Below are 16,080 nucleotides of genomic sequence, written 5' to 3'. Positions count from 1 at the left end.
TAAAAACGCTTTCTAAAAAAACAACTTCTATAAATTCGACCTAATTTCATAGTGTAGACATAGCCAGTGGAGCTGGCGTGCTGGGGTTTTCCACCACCTTGGCTCCCAGTACTGACAACACAGGCAGTGCCGGCACTGGATAGCTGCCCACGGAACAGCTGAGGCGTGGAGGCACGGGTCTCCAAGCTCCTCTCAGTGCCTGCGCCGGAGCCGTTCCCCAAAATCTCTGTCTGCAGCGGTGCCAGAGCTCTCAGCCACCCGAGCTCCCGGTGCTGACAGCACAGCCAGTGCTATTATCCGCTGTGGATTTTTTTGTTTTGGTTTGGTTTTTTTATTCCTGCAGTAGGGACCCAGGTGCTTCCTCAAGTGACGCCCAGCGGGGCACTCCGATCCGAAGCCGCGGCTGGCGAAGTGAGGGGGGAGGGTCCCAAGCCTCATACCCTGATGCAGGTCCGAGAGATCTCTCCACTCCCTGCCTTTCTGTGAGCCTGAGGCAATGCAGCACTGTGTTAGTGCCTGCGTTGGCAGCAGGCAGCAAACACACTGACCGTGGCTGTCAAGGACAGGCACTCCGAGCCTGGAGACAAGGCGCTGAGAGCCCAGGAAACTGGGCATTCCCATTGCGGGCGGGCTTTCACCCTCATAACGGCTGTTTTTCTGAAGTTCTTGGCCGTGAGGTTTTGTTGTTTTTTTTTTAAACCAAGGAGAAAAGAAAAGGGAAACAAACTAAGTAGCTGCTAATAAGGAAACTAAGAACTGACTGTAACTAATTAACTACAAAGTAAGAGGCGCTGCTGACTGCTCCCACTCATAGCCAAGGGTGGTAGAGAAGGAACAGAGTGGGGGTTGGTCACACAGCATCAGTTAACTGCTTGCAGTGCATGTGTGACCCAACCAGGCACTGCTACTAAAAGTCTCCGACTATGAGTGCAGGGGCTCACAAACAACTAAAGTGGAGCACCCACAGGGACAGCACTCAAAAAAGAACACATATCTCCCCCTGACCTGTTGAAGTCAAATTCTTCATCATCCAGGTGCATGGGAACTTTGTGTCGGACTGCTTGGGTAACAGCGCTGCTGTCCCCAGATGAACGGCTGGACCTCCCAAAGAAGGAGGGTCATTCCAGTATGCAAAGGGCCTTGGAGATTGGCTCATGGAATTAGATTCTGAAATGGCTAGATCCTTTGTGAAATATCTACTCCAGAACATGGCAATGTGTGGGAAGTATAGACAATGCAAAATAAACGTGGACTACAGAACTCCTTTTGCTAAACCCCTCTTCTCACTACCCACTAATCTGGGATGTACAGCATTCTATGAGTTTTCCTCCCAGCAATAGTGGCTTGACAGTTGTAAGCGAAGACCAATAGCCAATGGAGTCTGACCCAGGGTCAGCACCTGCACATCAAGCCAACACCCAGGGTCAGACTGGGAAGAAAGGATGAGGTCTTATGATTAAGGCATAATGCTGGGACTGAGAAGACATGCACCTCTAATAGCTCTGCCACCGATTCCCTGTCTGTCCTTTGGCAAGACTTTTAGTTGCTGTGCCTCTATTTCTTCATCTGTAACATGGGATAATCATATTTATTTATCTAAGAGAGGTGGTTGTGAGGCTAAGTTCACTCATGTACAATTAAGGTACTGCTATAGAAATGACTATTTTGTTACTTGGCCTCTTTTATGCTGGAGTTAGGAGACCCTTAGCACAGGCTATTCCACCCAACTATACTCAAGTGCAAGGTCTAGAGAAGTCAGTGAGAGTCCTGCATGCATTTCAGAGGGCTGAATTGTACCCATGAAGACACGCATGCAATGGATATGGGATCTTGGGAACATTGGAAGAAGCTTGAGCTATATTAGATCAGTTCACTGAGATTTGATTTTCAGTGAATATCATCTGAATATTAATTACTCAAATTAAACCTCTTGGCAGCGAGTTTGGAATTGCTTGGCCTAATTGCCCTGAACATTGTAGAGTAATAAAGTTTAAGGCCAGAAGGGACCAGCAGATCATCTAGTCTGACCTCATGTATGTCACAAGCCACCAGCACCACATAGCACCTGCACATCCAGAATTAGAGCAAACTACTGTGTGCTACAGGCAGAGAACAGGAGGGACCAAGGTGCAGCAGTGCCATAGGCCCCTGCAGGGAATAGAATAGAATTGGCACCTGGCATGGTAATTTCAAATTGTGATGTTCTGCACCTGCTTGATGCTAAGAGGTTAGTGAGCAACAGGCACTTCCAAAGCCTTAGACAAAAGGGGAATGGAACATAGCTCAAGAATTCATCATCAGAGCAGTATGATGGTTGTGCCCCCTAACTCCTTACTTTGTCACATTCAGTTCAGGCTCTTTGTGCTCTGTGGCTCTGGTACTATCATATCTGATCTCTCTTGTGGGGCGTCCCTCCTCATAGCCTGGGACAGATCTGGTAAAGAAGGAAAAGCCCATCACTGGCACCTGAATCAGCATGTAAACCTCTTCTATGTGCTGAGAAAAAGGAAAGACTCTGTCCAACTGTTCAAAGGCTCTTTCTGTGGGGATTGTTTCATGGGCCCCAACTGCATTTCAGTGTGCCAACCTACTGGCACTGACTTTCTATATATTTCAAAAAGAAAAGGAGTACTTGTGGCACCTTAGAGACTAAAATTTATTTGAGCATAAGCTTTTGTGAGCTACAACTCACTTCATTGGATGCATGCATATGCTCAAATAAATTTGTTAGTCTCTAAGTGCCACAAGTACTCCTTTTCTTTTTGCGGATACAGACTAACACGGCTGCTACTCTGAAACTTGTCTATATATTTCAGTTGTCCTTCAACACCTCTGTTGCCTCTACAGCATCTTATGGTGACTAGGATGGGAGCAGAGCATTAACACTGGCTAAGACTTAAGGGTTCCAATCCCTCCGAGCACATGGCATTGATGAAAGAATAGAGCTCAAGTGTTCAAATCTTGTCAGGAAAGGCTGAGGTGAAATACACCTTGAGCTCACCCTATGTCCTGCAAGCTGGGGTATCTACACTCTTCTGCACAGTCTCTTTCATCATTTCACACTCCACGGCTGATGGCTATAATAAGAGTACCTTCTGAGAGGAGTGGACTTTAGATTTCCCTTTGTCCTCAGATTTCCTGGATAACCCCACTAAATGCAACACCCACGTACCTTTTAGGGTCACATTCTGCATCACCCAGATATCCAGGGGCTGTGAATCTGGCATCAGTGGGATGTGCGGGAATGTCTCTAGATTGGGGGCTGGACCTGCCAGAGGAGGAGAGTCATTAAACTGCTTCACTCACTCATAGGTGTTGTTAAAGTGTTTCATAAAGGGCATTCAGCGGAATTATTCTCTAGACCAACAAGGTTGCACTGTGTGAAACACTAGAAATGGTCTGAAGAAAATAGGATGAAATTCAATACGTACAAATGCAAAGTACTCCATTTAGTATGTTGCACACATACAAAATGGGAAATGACTGCTTAGGAAGGAGTACTGCAGAAAGGGATCTGGGGGATCACAAGCTAAATATGAGTCAACAGTGTAAGGCTACTGCAAAAAAAGCGAACATCATTCTGGGATGTATTAGCAGGAGTGTTGTAAACAAGACATGAGAAGTAATTCTTCCACTCTAATCTGCGTAGATTAGGCCTCAACTGTAGTATTGTGTCCAGTTCTGGGTGCCACATTTCAGGAAAGATGTGGACAATTTGGAGAAAGTCCAGAGAAGAGCAACAAAAATGATTAAAAGTCTAGAAAACATGACCTCTGACAGAAGATTGAAAAAACTGGGTTTGTTTATTCTGGAGAAGAGAAGAGTGAGGGGGACATGATAAGTTTTCAAATACATAAAAGGTTGTTACAAGGAGAAAAGCCTGTTGAGAGTCTTTGGGTTAAATTTAGAGGCGAGAGCAACAGGGGTGATGTTGTGGTGGGTGTGTGCTATAGACCACCGGATCAGAAGGATGAGGTAGACAAGACTTTCTTTGGACAACTAACTGAAGACTCAGGATGACAGGCCCTGGTTCACATGGGGGACTTCAAATCACCCTGACATCTGCTGGGAGAGCAATACCTCAGTGCACAGACAATCCAGGAAGTTTTTGGAGAGTGTTGGGGACAACTTCCTGGTACAAGTGCAGGAGGAACCGACCTGCTACTTACGAACAGGGAAGAATTGGTAGGGGAAGTAAAAGAATTCTATGATTCTATGATTCTATGAAAAGTGGGTGGCAACCTAGGAAGCAGTGACCATGAGATGGTTGAATTCAGGATCCTGAAAAAAGAAAGAAAGGAGAGTAGATAAATAAGGATCCTGGACTTCAGAAAAGCAGACTTAGACTCCCTTAGGGAACTGATGAGCAGGATCCCCTGGAAGGCTAATATGAACAGGGCAAAGAGTCCAGGAGAGCTGCCTGTATTTTAAAGAAGCCTTATTGAGGGCGCAGGAACAATCCATCCCGAAGTGCAGAAAGAATAGCAAATTTGGCAGGCAACTGTAACAGTGAAATCTTTGGTGATCTTAAACTCAAAAAGAAAGCTTACAAGAAGTAGAAATGTGAACAGATGACTAGAGAGGAGTATAAAAATATTGCTAGAGTGTGCAGGGGTGTAATCAGCAAGGCCAAGGCACAATTGGAGTTGCAGCTAGCAAGGGACGTGATAGTAACAAGAAGGGTTTCTACAGGTATGTTAGTAACAAGAAGGTGGTCAGGGAAAGTGTGGGACCCTTACTGAATGGGGGATGCAACATAGTGACAGATGGTGTGGAAAAAGCTGAAGTACTCAATGCTTTTTTTGCCTTGGTCTTCACAGACAAGGTCAGCTCCCAGACAGCTGCACTGGGCAGCACAGGATGGGGAGGAGGTGAGCAGCCCTCAGTAGTGAAAGAACAGGTGAAGGACTATTTAGAAAAGCTGGATATGCACAAGTCCATGGGGATGAATGCAATGCAACCGAGGATGCTGAAGGAGTTGACTGATGTGATTGCAGAGCCATTGGCCATTATCTCTGAAAACTCATGGCAATCGGGGAAGGTCCCAGACAATTGGAAAAAGGCATATTTAGTGCCCATCTTTGAAAAGGGAAGAAGGAGAATCCAGGGAACTACAGACTGATCAGCCCACCTCAGTCCCCAGAAAAATCATGGAGCGGGTCCTCAAGGAATCCATTTTGAAGCACTTGGAGGACAGGAAGGTGACCATGAACAGTCAACATGTATTCACCAAGGGCAAGTCATGTCTGACCAACCTGATTGCCTTCTATGATGAGATAACTGACACTGTGGATATGGGGAAAGCAGTGAACATGATATACCTTGACTTTAGCAAAGCTTTTGATACGGTCTCCCACAGTATTCTTGCCAGCAAGTTAAAAAAGTATGGATCAGATGAATGGACTATAAGGTGGATAGAAAGCTGGCTAGATCGTCGGGCTCAATGGGTATTGATGAATAGCTTGATGTCTAGTTGGCAGTCGGTATCAAACGGAGTGCCCCAGGGGTCAGTCCTGGGATCACTTTTGTTCAACTTCTTCATTAACATCTGGATGATGAGATGGATTGCACCCTCAGCAAGTGCGTGGATTACACTAAGCCCGGGGGAAAGGTAGAAACACTGGAGGGTAGGGATAGGGTCCAGAGTGATCTAGACAAATTGGAGGATTGGGCCAAAAGAAAACTGATGAGACTCAACCAGGACAAGTGCAGAGTCCTGCAATTAGGACTGAAGAATATCATGCACTGCTACCGGCTGGGGACTGACTGGCTAAGCGGCAGTTCTGCAGAAAAGGACCTGGGGATTACAGTGGCCAAGAAACTGGATACAAGTCAACAGTGTGCCCTTGTTGCCAAGAAGGCCAATGGCATATTGGGCTGCATTAGTAGGAGCACTGCCAGCAGATCAAGGGAAGTGATTATTCCCCTCTATTCTATTCGGCACTGGTGAGGTCATATATGGAGTATTACGTCAAGTTTGGGGTCGCCAACTTCAAGAAAGATGTGGACAAATTGGAGAGAGTGCAGCGGAGGGCAACAAAAATGATTAGGAGGCTGGGGCACATGACTAATGAGGAGAGGCTGAGGGAACTAGGCTCATTTAGTCTGCAGAAGAGAAGAGTGAGGGGGGATTTGATAGAAGCCTTCAACTACCTGAAGGGGGGTTCCAAAGAGGATGGAGCTCGGCTTTTCTCAGTGGTGGCAAATGACAGAACAAGGAGCAATGGTCTCAAGTTACAGTGTGGGAGGTCCAGGCTGGATATTAGGAAACACTATTTCACTAGGAGAATGGTGAAGCACTGGAATGGGTTACCTAGGGAAGTGGTGGAATCTCCATCCTTAGAGGTTTTTAAGGCCCAGCTTGACAAAGCCTTGGCTGGGATGATTTAGTTGATGTTGGTCCTGCTTTGAGCAGGGGATTGGACTAGATGACCTCCTGAGGTCTCTTTCAACCCTAATCTTCTATGATTCTATGACTTTGCGGCTGGTGAAAGAGGCTGGTTTGGCAATCAATTTATCCACAGCACAGGAAGCCTCACTGCAAGCTTCCATCACACACTGTATCACCAACCTGCCTCTCACCTGAGCTAGAGATACAAACTTTAGGCACAGGAGGGAAATGTGATGGAGTATATGTGCCTCATCTCTGGCTGAGCAAGAAAGGGGTTAATCCCCTTTGCTGTGCTGAGAGATGTCTACCCCTTCAAGAGTGTTGTAGCTGCCAGGCCTGGAGAAAGAAGGTTGCTGCTCTGGTCTAGCAGGCTGCTGAGAGCTGGAGCTGGCAGCTGTTTCTCCTAAAGGTGGAAACTATACAAATGAGTAGAGTCTTTTGAGGTGAAAGGGGGGATCAGGGGAGGGCAGAGAGAGAGGAAAAGGAAGAGGGGAAACTTCCAGGGCATGCAATGTCTTAAACATCACTGTCCTCCCTCAGGGTGAATTCTCAAGGTAACACTATTGCAGGGGCTTCAATTGGCATCTTCCTCTCCTCTCTTTCTCCAGCACACGTGAGTCAGGTCAACAGTCAAACCTGATTTGAGATCCTGCTAGATGAAATGAGCTATATAAATGAGTGCTACATCACGGATCCTATGCTGAAGTTAAAGAGGGCAGTGGTGGGCAGCTTTCATTAGAGATGTGGGGAGAACACCCACAACAGCTACTTCTGAATAGAATGTGCTCCAGGGGTAGAAGAGGCATTTAGCCACTTGCTATGCTACCTTCACATCAGGCTGCCCCATTTTCCTAGTGTGATGAAGTGGGGATTTTCCCTTGTTATGTTGTATGTGAGTTTTACTGTTGAGCCTATGCGAGTTTTACTGTTTTACATGAATACTGTGTGTGCTGCACCAATACCTCGATAGTGGGAATAGGAGTGTGTGACTTTGGCTAGGACCTCTGGGGCAGGTGAGACTGCTCTAGCTGCCTGCATCTATACTATGACCGGTGCCCTTCATAACCTGAGACCCAGGAGGGGGATGCAACCAGGTGACAACCAGGTGACTCTACCCAGAAAGTGTGACAAAAAGAAGGAGGAGGAGCAACGGGGTTGTCTGAGGTCGGACGGCTGGAAGCTGGCAGTCTGCTGTGTTAGACTGGAAGAGGGGGAGATGGACTTGGCTGAAAGTCACTGATTTCTACACTGTGTTCCTGTCAAATAACAAACCTTCTGTTTTACTGACTGGCTGAGAGTCAGTTCTGACTCTGGAGTTGGGGTGCACGGCCCGCTGGCTTCCCCAGGAGCCCTGCACGAGTGGACTCACTGTGGGAAACGCACGACGTAAAAGGGGATGCTGAATGCTCTGAGGTCAGACCCAGGAAGGTCGAAGCTGTGTACCCTTCTTGCCCTGGAAACAGTATGCTCAGAGAAAGAAGGCATGCCACACCAGAGTCCTGACTGGCTTCATATGGAGTAGTTCCAGAGCACTGGCCCAGAGACTCCATGACACCTGGTTACAGCGCCTTTTACTGCCTGCCTCCTGGACTAAGCCTGATTTACTATACTAACCTTTCATCAGCAGGCTCTTGCACTGCAGGCACAAGGCGAGCTAAAGGGAACACCCAACAGGCAGAGACAGACAGCATCTATTTCACTCTCTGCACAACCCTCATTTCACTGCAGGAGGAGGGAAGGTGTTTCATATGGACTCTACCTTTCCCCTGTTGAAATGGTGGTGGCTTTTGGAACCGATTCATCCCAAGAGATCAGGCCAGGCTCCTCTTTAACTGGTTTGTCACTAGTAACAAAAAAACAAAAGTAAGACTTGGTATGTAATACTTGTACTGTAGCCTAATATAACTTACGGAAATATAATACAGGGGTGCATAGGAAAAAAACAGAAATATACTGGAGGATAGCCCACTCTGCTCAAGCTAATCATATAAATCAGAGCCACCATGGACCTGTTCAGCTGCAGTGTCTATTTTCTCACTCTGCCAGTTGTTCCCTACAGTGTAATCTTTCTTCACTCTTTGCCTAGCTCAAGCAACAATGATCCCCTCTGTCTTGTGGGAGACTATCTCATGCACTGAATGATTGCACAGGTAGGAGTGGCCATGTCAGATAACTCCCACTATGGCCAGTGCTCTAGGATCACGCATTCGCTGCAATAATGAGACACGGGAATATATTCATGGACCTTGACTAAGGGAAGATCAACACAGTCTGAACTCTACCTTTTCTCTGGAGAGGAGGTGGCTCTCAACTTTATTTCACTCTGAGGCATTGGCTTGGGGGCATTTATATACTTTCTTCACTGATTAAATATAGAAAGAAAGTTGCAATTAACTGGACATGCTACCACAAACTCATTTGGTACATCCAAGTCCAAGTCTCATATAGCAAAGGAAGACAGAATTTAAAAGGAAAGGCCAAATAAATAGGTCTGAAGCCTATTCTGATCCAACCAAAATATAGCAAACAAACTCTGAGCAGTGAACATGAGAGGGAAGAGAACTCCACTAACATGGGACATAGTAAGCAAATGAGTTTCTTCCACCCATGGAAGTCTGAACCTGAGAAAAGGACAGAAGGATCTCTGAAATAGACAAACGGTATAACCTAGGCCAGAGGAGGTCTGTATAAAAGAAATGGGTAGCAAGCCTTCTCAGCTGGATTGGTGGGTATAACTGAGATTAGGGACAGAGGAGATCTGAATATGGGAAAGATAGCAGCCCCCATCTACTCCTGGGTAGAACAAACTAAGTGCCTCACTGCTTGCTTATTGGGCAGAACAGCATCTTTCTCAATACTGAGAGGAACCACCCCTTCTTCAGTGGAGCTAGTGAAGGCAATAGCATAGCAAGTGGCACCACCTGCCACACAAAGTACATACGAGTTGGGAGCACCCACTCACATGCAGGCTTATTTCATGTAACAAACTCCACAGCAACTCTACCTTTTGCCCGTAGCCAGAGTGGGTTTGGGTGTTGTTGCTTCAGCTGGAGAAGTCTCAACAAGCTTCTCCTCATCCACTTTGTCACTGATAATCACAATAAACAATAATTAATAAAACACAAGATAAAGTGTGAATGTCCCCCTACTTTCCAAGACACCCAGCGCTGCACTGAACACTCCATCCCAGATAGAAATGTGTGCACATGGAGTGAAAGTCTGCTCCCTGCAGCAGTGCAAGGAACACTTCTGAAATCCTGTATAAACTGTTCTTCTGGATCGGATCACTTCCCCTCTTCCCACAAAGAGAAAAGGAGTACTTGTGGCACCTTAGAGACTAACAAATTTATTAGAGCATAAGCTTTCGTGAGCTACAGCTCACTTCATCGGATGCATTTGGTGGAAAAAAATATATATATAATTTATAGATTTATATATAAATCTCTCCTCTGTTTTTTCCACCAAATGCATCCGATGAAGTGAGCTGTGGCTCACGAAAGCTTATGCTCTAATAAATTTGTTAGTCTCTAAGGTGCCACTAGTACTCCTTTTCTTTTTGCGAATACAGACTAACACGGCTGCTACTCTGAAACCTCTTCCCACAGGAATCAAAATGGAACTCAAGTGTTCCTGATGTTCATTGCAAGTGGTCTCGACACTTCACAGTGATTATGTGAGTTTAGAGTGTGTGCATGTCCTTACCTGGGAAGCTCCTTGTCTGGCTTTATAGCTACTTTTGTGCCTGGGCTCTGGTGCAGCATTTGAGGGCGCCACAGTGCTTCAAACTCAAAGCATCCCTCCCACTGTGATTGGCACAGCTTGCTGGGGGCAGTTGCGAGCCCACTAGGAAAAGTAAGGGATGGACAGAGGAGTTCCTTGGGGACTGGGACACATGGCAGACCCTGTTGGGGGAGGGAAGGACCAGGCACAACTCAGGCAGCAGGTGATGTGATCGGAGACTGGCCTGTGACCATGACTCTCAGACTGTCTGCAATCACTGACCAACACTCTTCTGAATGAAAAGAAGGCTTATGCTCTCTGTCAAGCAGCACAGCCAGTCCTTCATGACTTATTACTTCCTCCCATGCTGTGACCTGATTTCAGTCCAGGACTTGCCATAGGTGATAGGTGAGCCCGTCAGAACTAGCAGTGGCTTCTTAGCTTGTTCTGTCTCTCTAGGAATTTACACCACACTCATCATTGTGGCATATGAGCTCCTCATTGAGATGACATCAAGACTAAATGGGCAATAGAGGTTGAACTGCCCTCTCATCTTTAAGGCAAGAGAGAAGCAGTGGTGTTTTAGAGGAAGCTTGCATTGCCCCTCCCCTATGCTATAGTTGGTCACACAGGCCATCAGTCTCCAGGCCTATCAGCATGGCTCCTTCACTCCCTTTGGCCCCATTCCCACTCCTTCCCTTTTGTCCCCTAGAATTAGTTGACCTGTTTCTTTTGGCCCCTCCCCTCTTCAGCAGGGATGGCCAAGGATATAACAGAATTTAAGGCCAGAAGAGCCCACAAGATCATCTAGTCTAACCTCCCATCGAACCCAGGCCACCAGCACCACCCAGCACCCACACAGTAAACCCAAAATGAGACCAAAGTAGAGGAGACCACAGGAGACTAGACTATTATGTGCCACAGGCAGAGAATACAAGGGACTGAGGTGCACCAGTGCCCAAAACCCTGCATTGGCAGAGAAATGATAAAGTGAGAGATACCCAGATAATCCTGGCAAGTGACCTGCACCCCTGCCGTGCAAAGGCAGTCAAAACCCACCCAAAGTCACTGCCGATCTGATCTGGGGGAGAATTCCTTCCCAACTCCACATATGGTGGCCAGTTAGACCCTGACTATGTAAGCCAGTCAACCACCTGAGAGAGAGAATGCTCAAGGCCCACCTCAGAACTCTGTTTCTGTCCCTGGAGTCCACAGCTGGACTTAACAATGAATATGTTGTTAACTGGCTGAGTGAAGCAAGCCCTTACTCTCACCTCGATAGCCTTTCTCTGTGTGGGACTGACTGCTCAGGAAGTTAAAAGCCCAATGGTGGCCCTGATTGCAGGGGCCAATCTCTTCTGGAAGAGGAAGGGAAGTGGGTCCCCATGATCTCCCAACCACAATTCAGGATTCCTGACAATCCACGGTTGTCATCTTCCAGTTCAGTATCTAGGACTATGTCTACACTGCGCACCTTACAACGGTGTGGCTGTGCCACTGCAGCCGTGCTGTTGTAAGGTGTGCTGTATAGCCATTTTGTCTCCTGGAGACAAAATAAAGCCACCTCCCAATGAGGGGTGGTAGCTTCAGCGCTGAGAGCACAGTTTCCGCTAACGAAGTCCTGTCCATTCATGCACTTTTCGTCGTTAAAACTTTTGTTCAGGATGTTGTTTTTTCACCCCCCTGAGTGAAAAAAGTTTTATGACAAAAGGGCCATTGTAGACATAGCCTAAGTCGCCGTGTTCATCCCACTAGGAGCTTTCCAATGTCAGTATAAGTCAGCCCAAATGGATGAGTCCAGCCTATCTAGCCATTTTCCCTGCCTACAATTTCACACCAGCTGGAAACTCCAAACCCTAGCCCTTAATAGAATCCGCTACACTGAGATGGTATCATAGAAGGGGAGCTCTACTATAATTTTGGAGCACAGAGCCAATGACTCACCTCTTGGCAATGAAGGGTGGTACTTCTTGTGTTGGGCTTCTGTAAAGGAGATACAAGGGCAAAGATTGCATGAAGCCACTGAGCAAACCTGGCATGGGAGCAGTTCTCATGGGAGGCATTGAGACAAATTTGACAGAGAACTGAAGGGTGATTCTATTTTACAAATAGGGCCATGTAATGCTGTTTGCACAGATTTAGCAGTGAGTGGGTATACAAAACCAATGTAACTTACACACCTATGGGGCGAAAGCAGGAAAAGCATCTGAGAAGAAGGTGTAAAATAAAGTCACCCCTTTATATTTTACACCTTTCTTTTAGTAGTTTTTTCTTGTTACACACAAAATTCTTCTGCCTCCTTTCCACATATACAGAATTTGTTTTGCACACCAGCTGAATTCCAAATCAGTGCAAGGTACACTATCTTATTACCCTTGTGTAAATTACACCACTTTATGTCACTGCTGTGGCACATTCCATCCTTGCTTCTCCCATTCCCTCACAGGCACTGCCAGCCTCTCTGCCACCTCATTGTGCCACCACGAGTTAGACCAAGAGGGGAAAAAATGCCCTTTAAGCTGCAAAAATTGCAGTCACTTGTCCTGGGAGATCAATCTTATTTTGACTAGTGGAACTGACCTTTACAACCCCCAGGGAAGAGTTGGATAGCGGAGCTTCTTACACCAGCAATATCTCTGCATACTTACACTTCTCCTGTTACTGGAGCTGGAGCTGAGATGGGAGCCTCATAACATATGGTAAAAAACAGTCCCTGCACCAAGGAGCTTATCTGAACTGGATGCAAATCCTGCTTGGAATCCAATTTCTTTGTGGAAGATTCTTTGGCCCATACTAATGTTTGCATGCCCCTTCTGCCCCGTCCCCTCTCTCCCTGGTGCAATAAAGCTGGGCTGGAGAAAACAGGTGTTTGGGATGTTCTGAGCAGCCAGGCCTGAAAATATGAGTCTTAGTTGTGGGTTCTAGAGAGTTAGGAATCATTTTTTCAAAGATTTCAGGCTGTTTTTCTTTTCTTCTGCTCCTTTCCCTCTTGGATGGGAAACACTTCAAAGGTCCTTCAATGGATATGCCCAGTTCTGCAGTTCCTTGGACTTTTCTCAGTTAGGACTTGATTCAGACAGCTGCAGCGGCACAGGAGCTAGCAAACAGAGCTCTAAACAGGGGAGTTTGAGTGGGAGTTCTGTTGGAGGAGAAGGTAGTTGTACTTGGTTTTGTATTTTTAGTATTTGTATTTGTGTGTATGTAAGGGTTTTGTGCTGGGAGAGCAGCTGAGCCTGATTAGGGGGTGGGGCTTTGTGCTGAGAGAGCAGCTGAGCCCTGCCTAGGGGGTGGGGCTTCTGACTAGGGGCCCTATAAAGGTAGCCAGCCAGTCAGGCAGCAGCACAGACAGCTGCAGCAGCACAGGAGCTAGCAAACAGAGGAGTTTAAGTTTGGATTGTGGTGCTTGTTTGGGGTTTGTTTTTGCTTGGAGGGGGGTGGTCTTTTTGGTGTGGCTTGTGTTTCCCAGATTACCAGGATTTAGGTGGGAAGGAGATTACAGAGGCAGCTGTGGGAGTGACTCCTGCAGTGAAAGACACATTGAGGATGACCGGATGTGGAAGCTGTGGTACGTACATGATCCTGGAGGGGGGAACTGGTAAGAGTTTTTTCTGCATGAAATGCCGTCTAATAGAGCTGATGGAGGAAAAGATCTGAGGTTTGGAGATGCAGGTGGAAAGTCTGGTTGAGTTTAGGAAGGGGTTTGAGCAGATGATGGAGCAAAGATATGAGGTATCTGAAGGGAAAAGCTCAGACTCACAGATGGAACCAGGGCTGGGGAATTTTGAGGAGAGACTGGATGAGGAAAGTGGTCAGTGGAAACATGTGACTCAAAGAACCAGGCAGAGAAAAAGATGGGCTAGTGAAGGAGAAATAGAGCTTAGGAACAGGTTTGCAGAGTTGGAAAATGAAGAAGGGGCTCAGCAGGTACTTGTTGAAGGTGGAAGGGTAAGGAAGAAGAGAAGAGAGGCTAGCCCTATAGAAAAAAAGGAAGAGTCAAGGGAGACTACACCAAATATGAGCCCCAGGAGGATACAGGATGGGTTGAAGAAGATTGTAAGGGAAAATAGGAATGGAAAGAACTTGCAGCCAGAGAGAACAGGGGAGACACTGGAGAATAGCACTGTCACCAGGAAAAGGCAGGTCTATGTGATCGGGGACTCTTTATTGAGAAGAATAGACAGGCCTGTAACTAGAGCTGATCCTGAGAATAGAAGGGTGTGCTGTCTTCTGGGTGCTAAGATACAGGATGTAGACCTGAGGTTGAAAAGGATCCTAAAGGGAGCGGGAAAGAATCCCCTAATTATCCTTCATGTGGGAACAAATGATACGGCTAGATTCTCGCTGGAAAGTATTAAGGGAGACTATGCTAGGCTGGGGAAGACGCTTAAGGAAATTGAGGCTCAGGTGATCTTTAGCGGGATCCTTCCTGTTCCTAGAGAAGGGCAACAAAGGTCTGACAAGATTATGACTGTCAACAGATGGCTTAGGCAGTGGTGCTATAAGGAGGGCTTTGGGATGTATGACCACTGGGAGGCATTCACGGACAGAGGTCAGTTCTCTCGGGATGGACTTCATCTCAGTAGGGAAGGAAATAGACTTCTAGGATCGAGGCTGGCACAACTGATAAAGAGAGCTTTAAACTAGGAATTGGGGGGAGATAGATGGGAGATGTCCAGAAAATCTCCACGCCAGATTTTAGCATTGAGAGGGAAGAAGATGAAGTAAGAATGGATACAGCCGTGGGTAGGAGAATGTATATAAGGAGTGAGGGCGGTGTGGATACTAGTCTAATAGGTTATACTGGATGTAGAATGACTGTGCCTAATAGGGTACAAAATGTGAGCGACGCCAAACAGCAAAAATTAAGATGTTTGTACACCAATGCGAGGAGTCTAGGTAACAAAATGGAGGAACTAGAGCTACTGGTGCAGGAAGTGAAACCAGATATTATAGGGATAACAGAAACATGGTGGAATAGTAGTCATGACTGGACTACAGGTATTGAAGGGTATGTGCTCTTTAGGAAAGACAGAAACAAAGGTAAAGGGGGTGGAGTAGCATTGTATATCAATGATGAGGTAGAATGTAAAGAAATAAGAAGCGATGCAATTGATAAGAGAGTCTGTCTGGGCAAAAATTACATTGGGGAAGAAAACTAGTAAAGCTTCTCCTATGATAGTGCTTGGGGTGTGCTATAGACCTCCGGGATCTAATTTGGATATGGAGCCTTTTTAATGTCTTTAATAAAGTAAATACTAATGGAAACTGCGTGATCATGGGAGACTTTACCTTCCCAGATATAGACTGGAGGACCAGTGCTAGTAATAATAATGGGGCTCAGATTTTCCTAGATGCGATAGCTGATGGATTCCTTCATCAAGTAGTTGCTGAACCGACTAGAGGGGATGCCATTTTAGATTTAATTTTGGTGAGTAGCGAGGACCTCATAGAAGAAATGGTTGTAGGGGACAATCTTGGCTCAAGTGATCATGAGCTAATTCAGTTCAAACTAAATGGAAGGATTAACAAAAATAAATCTGCAACTAGGGTTTTTGATTTCAAAAGGGCTGACTTTCAAAAATTAAGGAAATTAGTTAGGGAAGTGGATTGGACTGAAGAACTTATGGATCTAAAGGTAGAGGAGGCCTGGGATTACTTTAAATCAAAACTGCAGAAGCTATCGGAAGCCTGTATCCCAAGAAAGGGGAAAAAATTCATGGGAAGGAGTTGTAGACCAAGCTGGATGAGCAAGCATCTTAGAGAGGTGATTAAGAAGAAGCAGAAAGCATACAGGGAGTGGAAGATGGGAGGGATCAGCAAGGAAAGCTACCTAATTGAGGTCAGAACATGTAGGGATCAAGTGAGACAGGCTAAAAGTCTAGTAGAGTTGGACCTTGCAAAGGGAATTAAAACCAATAGTAAAAGGTTCTATAGCCATATAAATAAGAAGAAAACTAAGAAGGAAGAAG

The 16,080-nt window shown here is 46.2% G+C and overlaps 1 protein-coding gene across 2 annotated transcripts in view; it reads right to left on the bottom strand.

The window, feature by feature from the left end:
* ZNF185 (zinc finger protein 185 with LIM domain) overlaps window positions 1-16,080 on the bottom strand; it is a 128,186-nt gene that overhangs the window by 41,483 nt on the left and 70,623 nt on the right. The window contains exons 10-15 of one of the 2 annotated variants that reach the window (XM_043491640.1): window positions 12,056-12,094; window positions 9,396-9,479; window positions 8,151-8,234; window positions 3,173-3,268; window positions 2,336-2,434; window positions 1,006-1,101 (exon numbers count right to left, since the gene is read on the bottom strand). In XM_043491640.1, the coding sequence (XP_043347575.1) occupies window positions 1,006-1,101; window positions 2,336-2,434; window positions 3,173-3,268; window positions 8,151-8,234; window positions 9,396-9,479; window positions 12,056-12,094 (498 nt within the window). The remainder of the gene's footprint in view (window positions 1-1,005; window positions 1,102-2,335; window positions 2,435-3,172; window positions 3,269-8,150; window positions 8,235-9,395; window positions 9,480-12,055; window positions 12,095-16,080) is intronic. The other variant, XM_043491641.1, reaches the window with a different exon arrangement.

Source organism: Dermochelys coriacea, chromosome 9 (genome assembly GCF_009764565.3).
Source record: "Dermochelys coriacea isolate rDerCor1 chromosome 9, rDerCor1.pri.v4, whole genome shotgun sequence".
Classification (NCBI taxonomy): Eukaryota; Metazoa; Chordata; order Testudines; family Dermochelyidae; genus Dermochelys; species Dermochelys coriacea.
The sequence above is the reverse complement of the archived record's forward strand: the minus strand, read 5'-3'. Positions and strand labels throughout refer to the sequence as shown.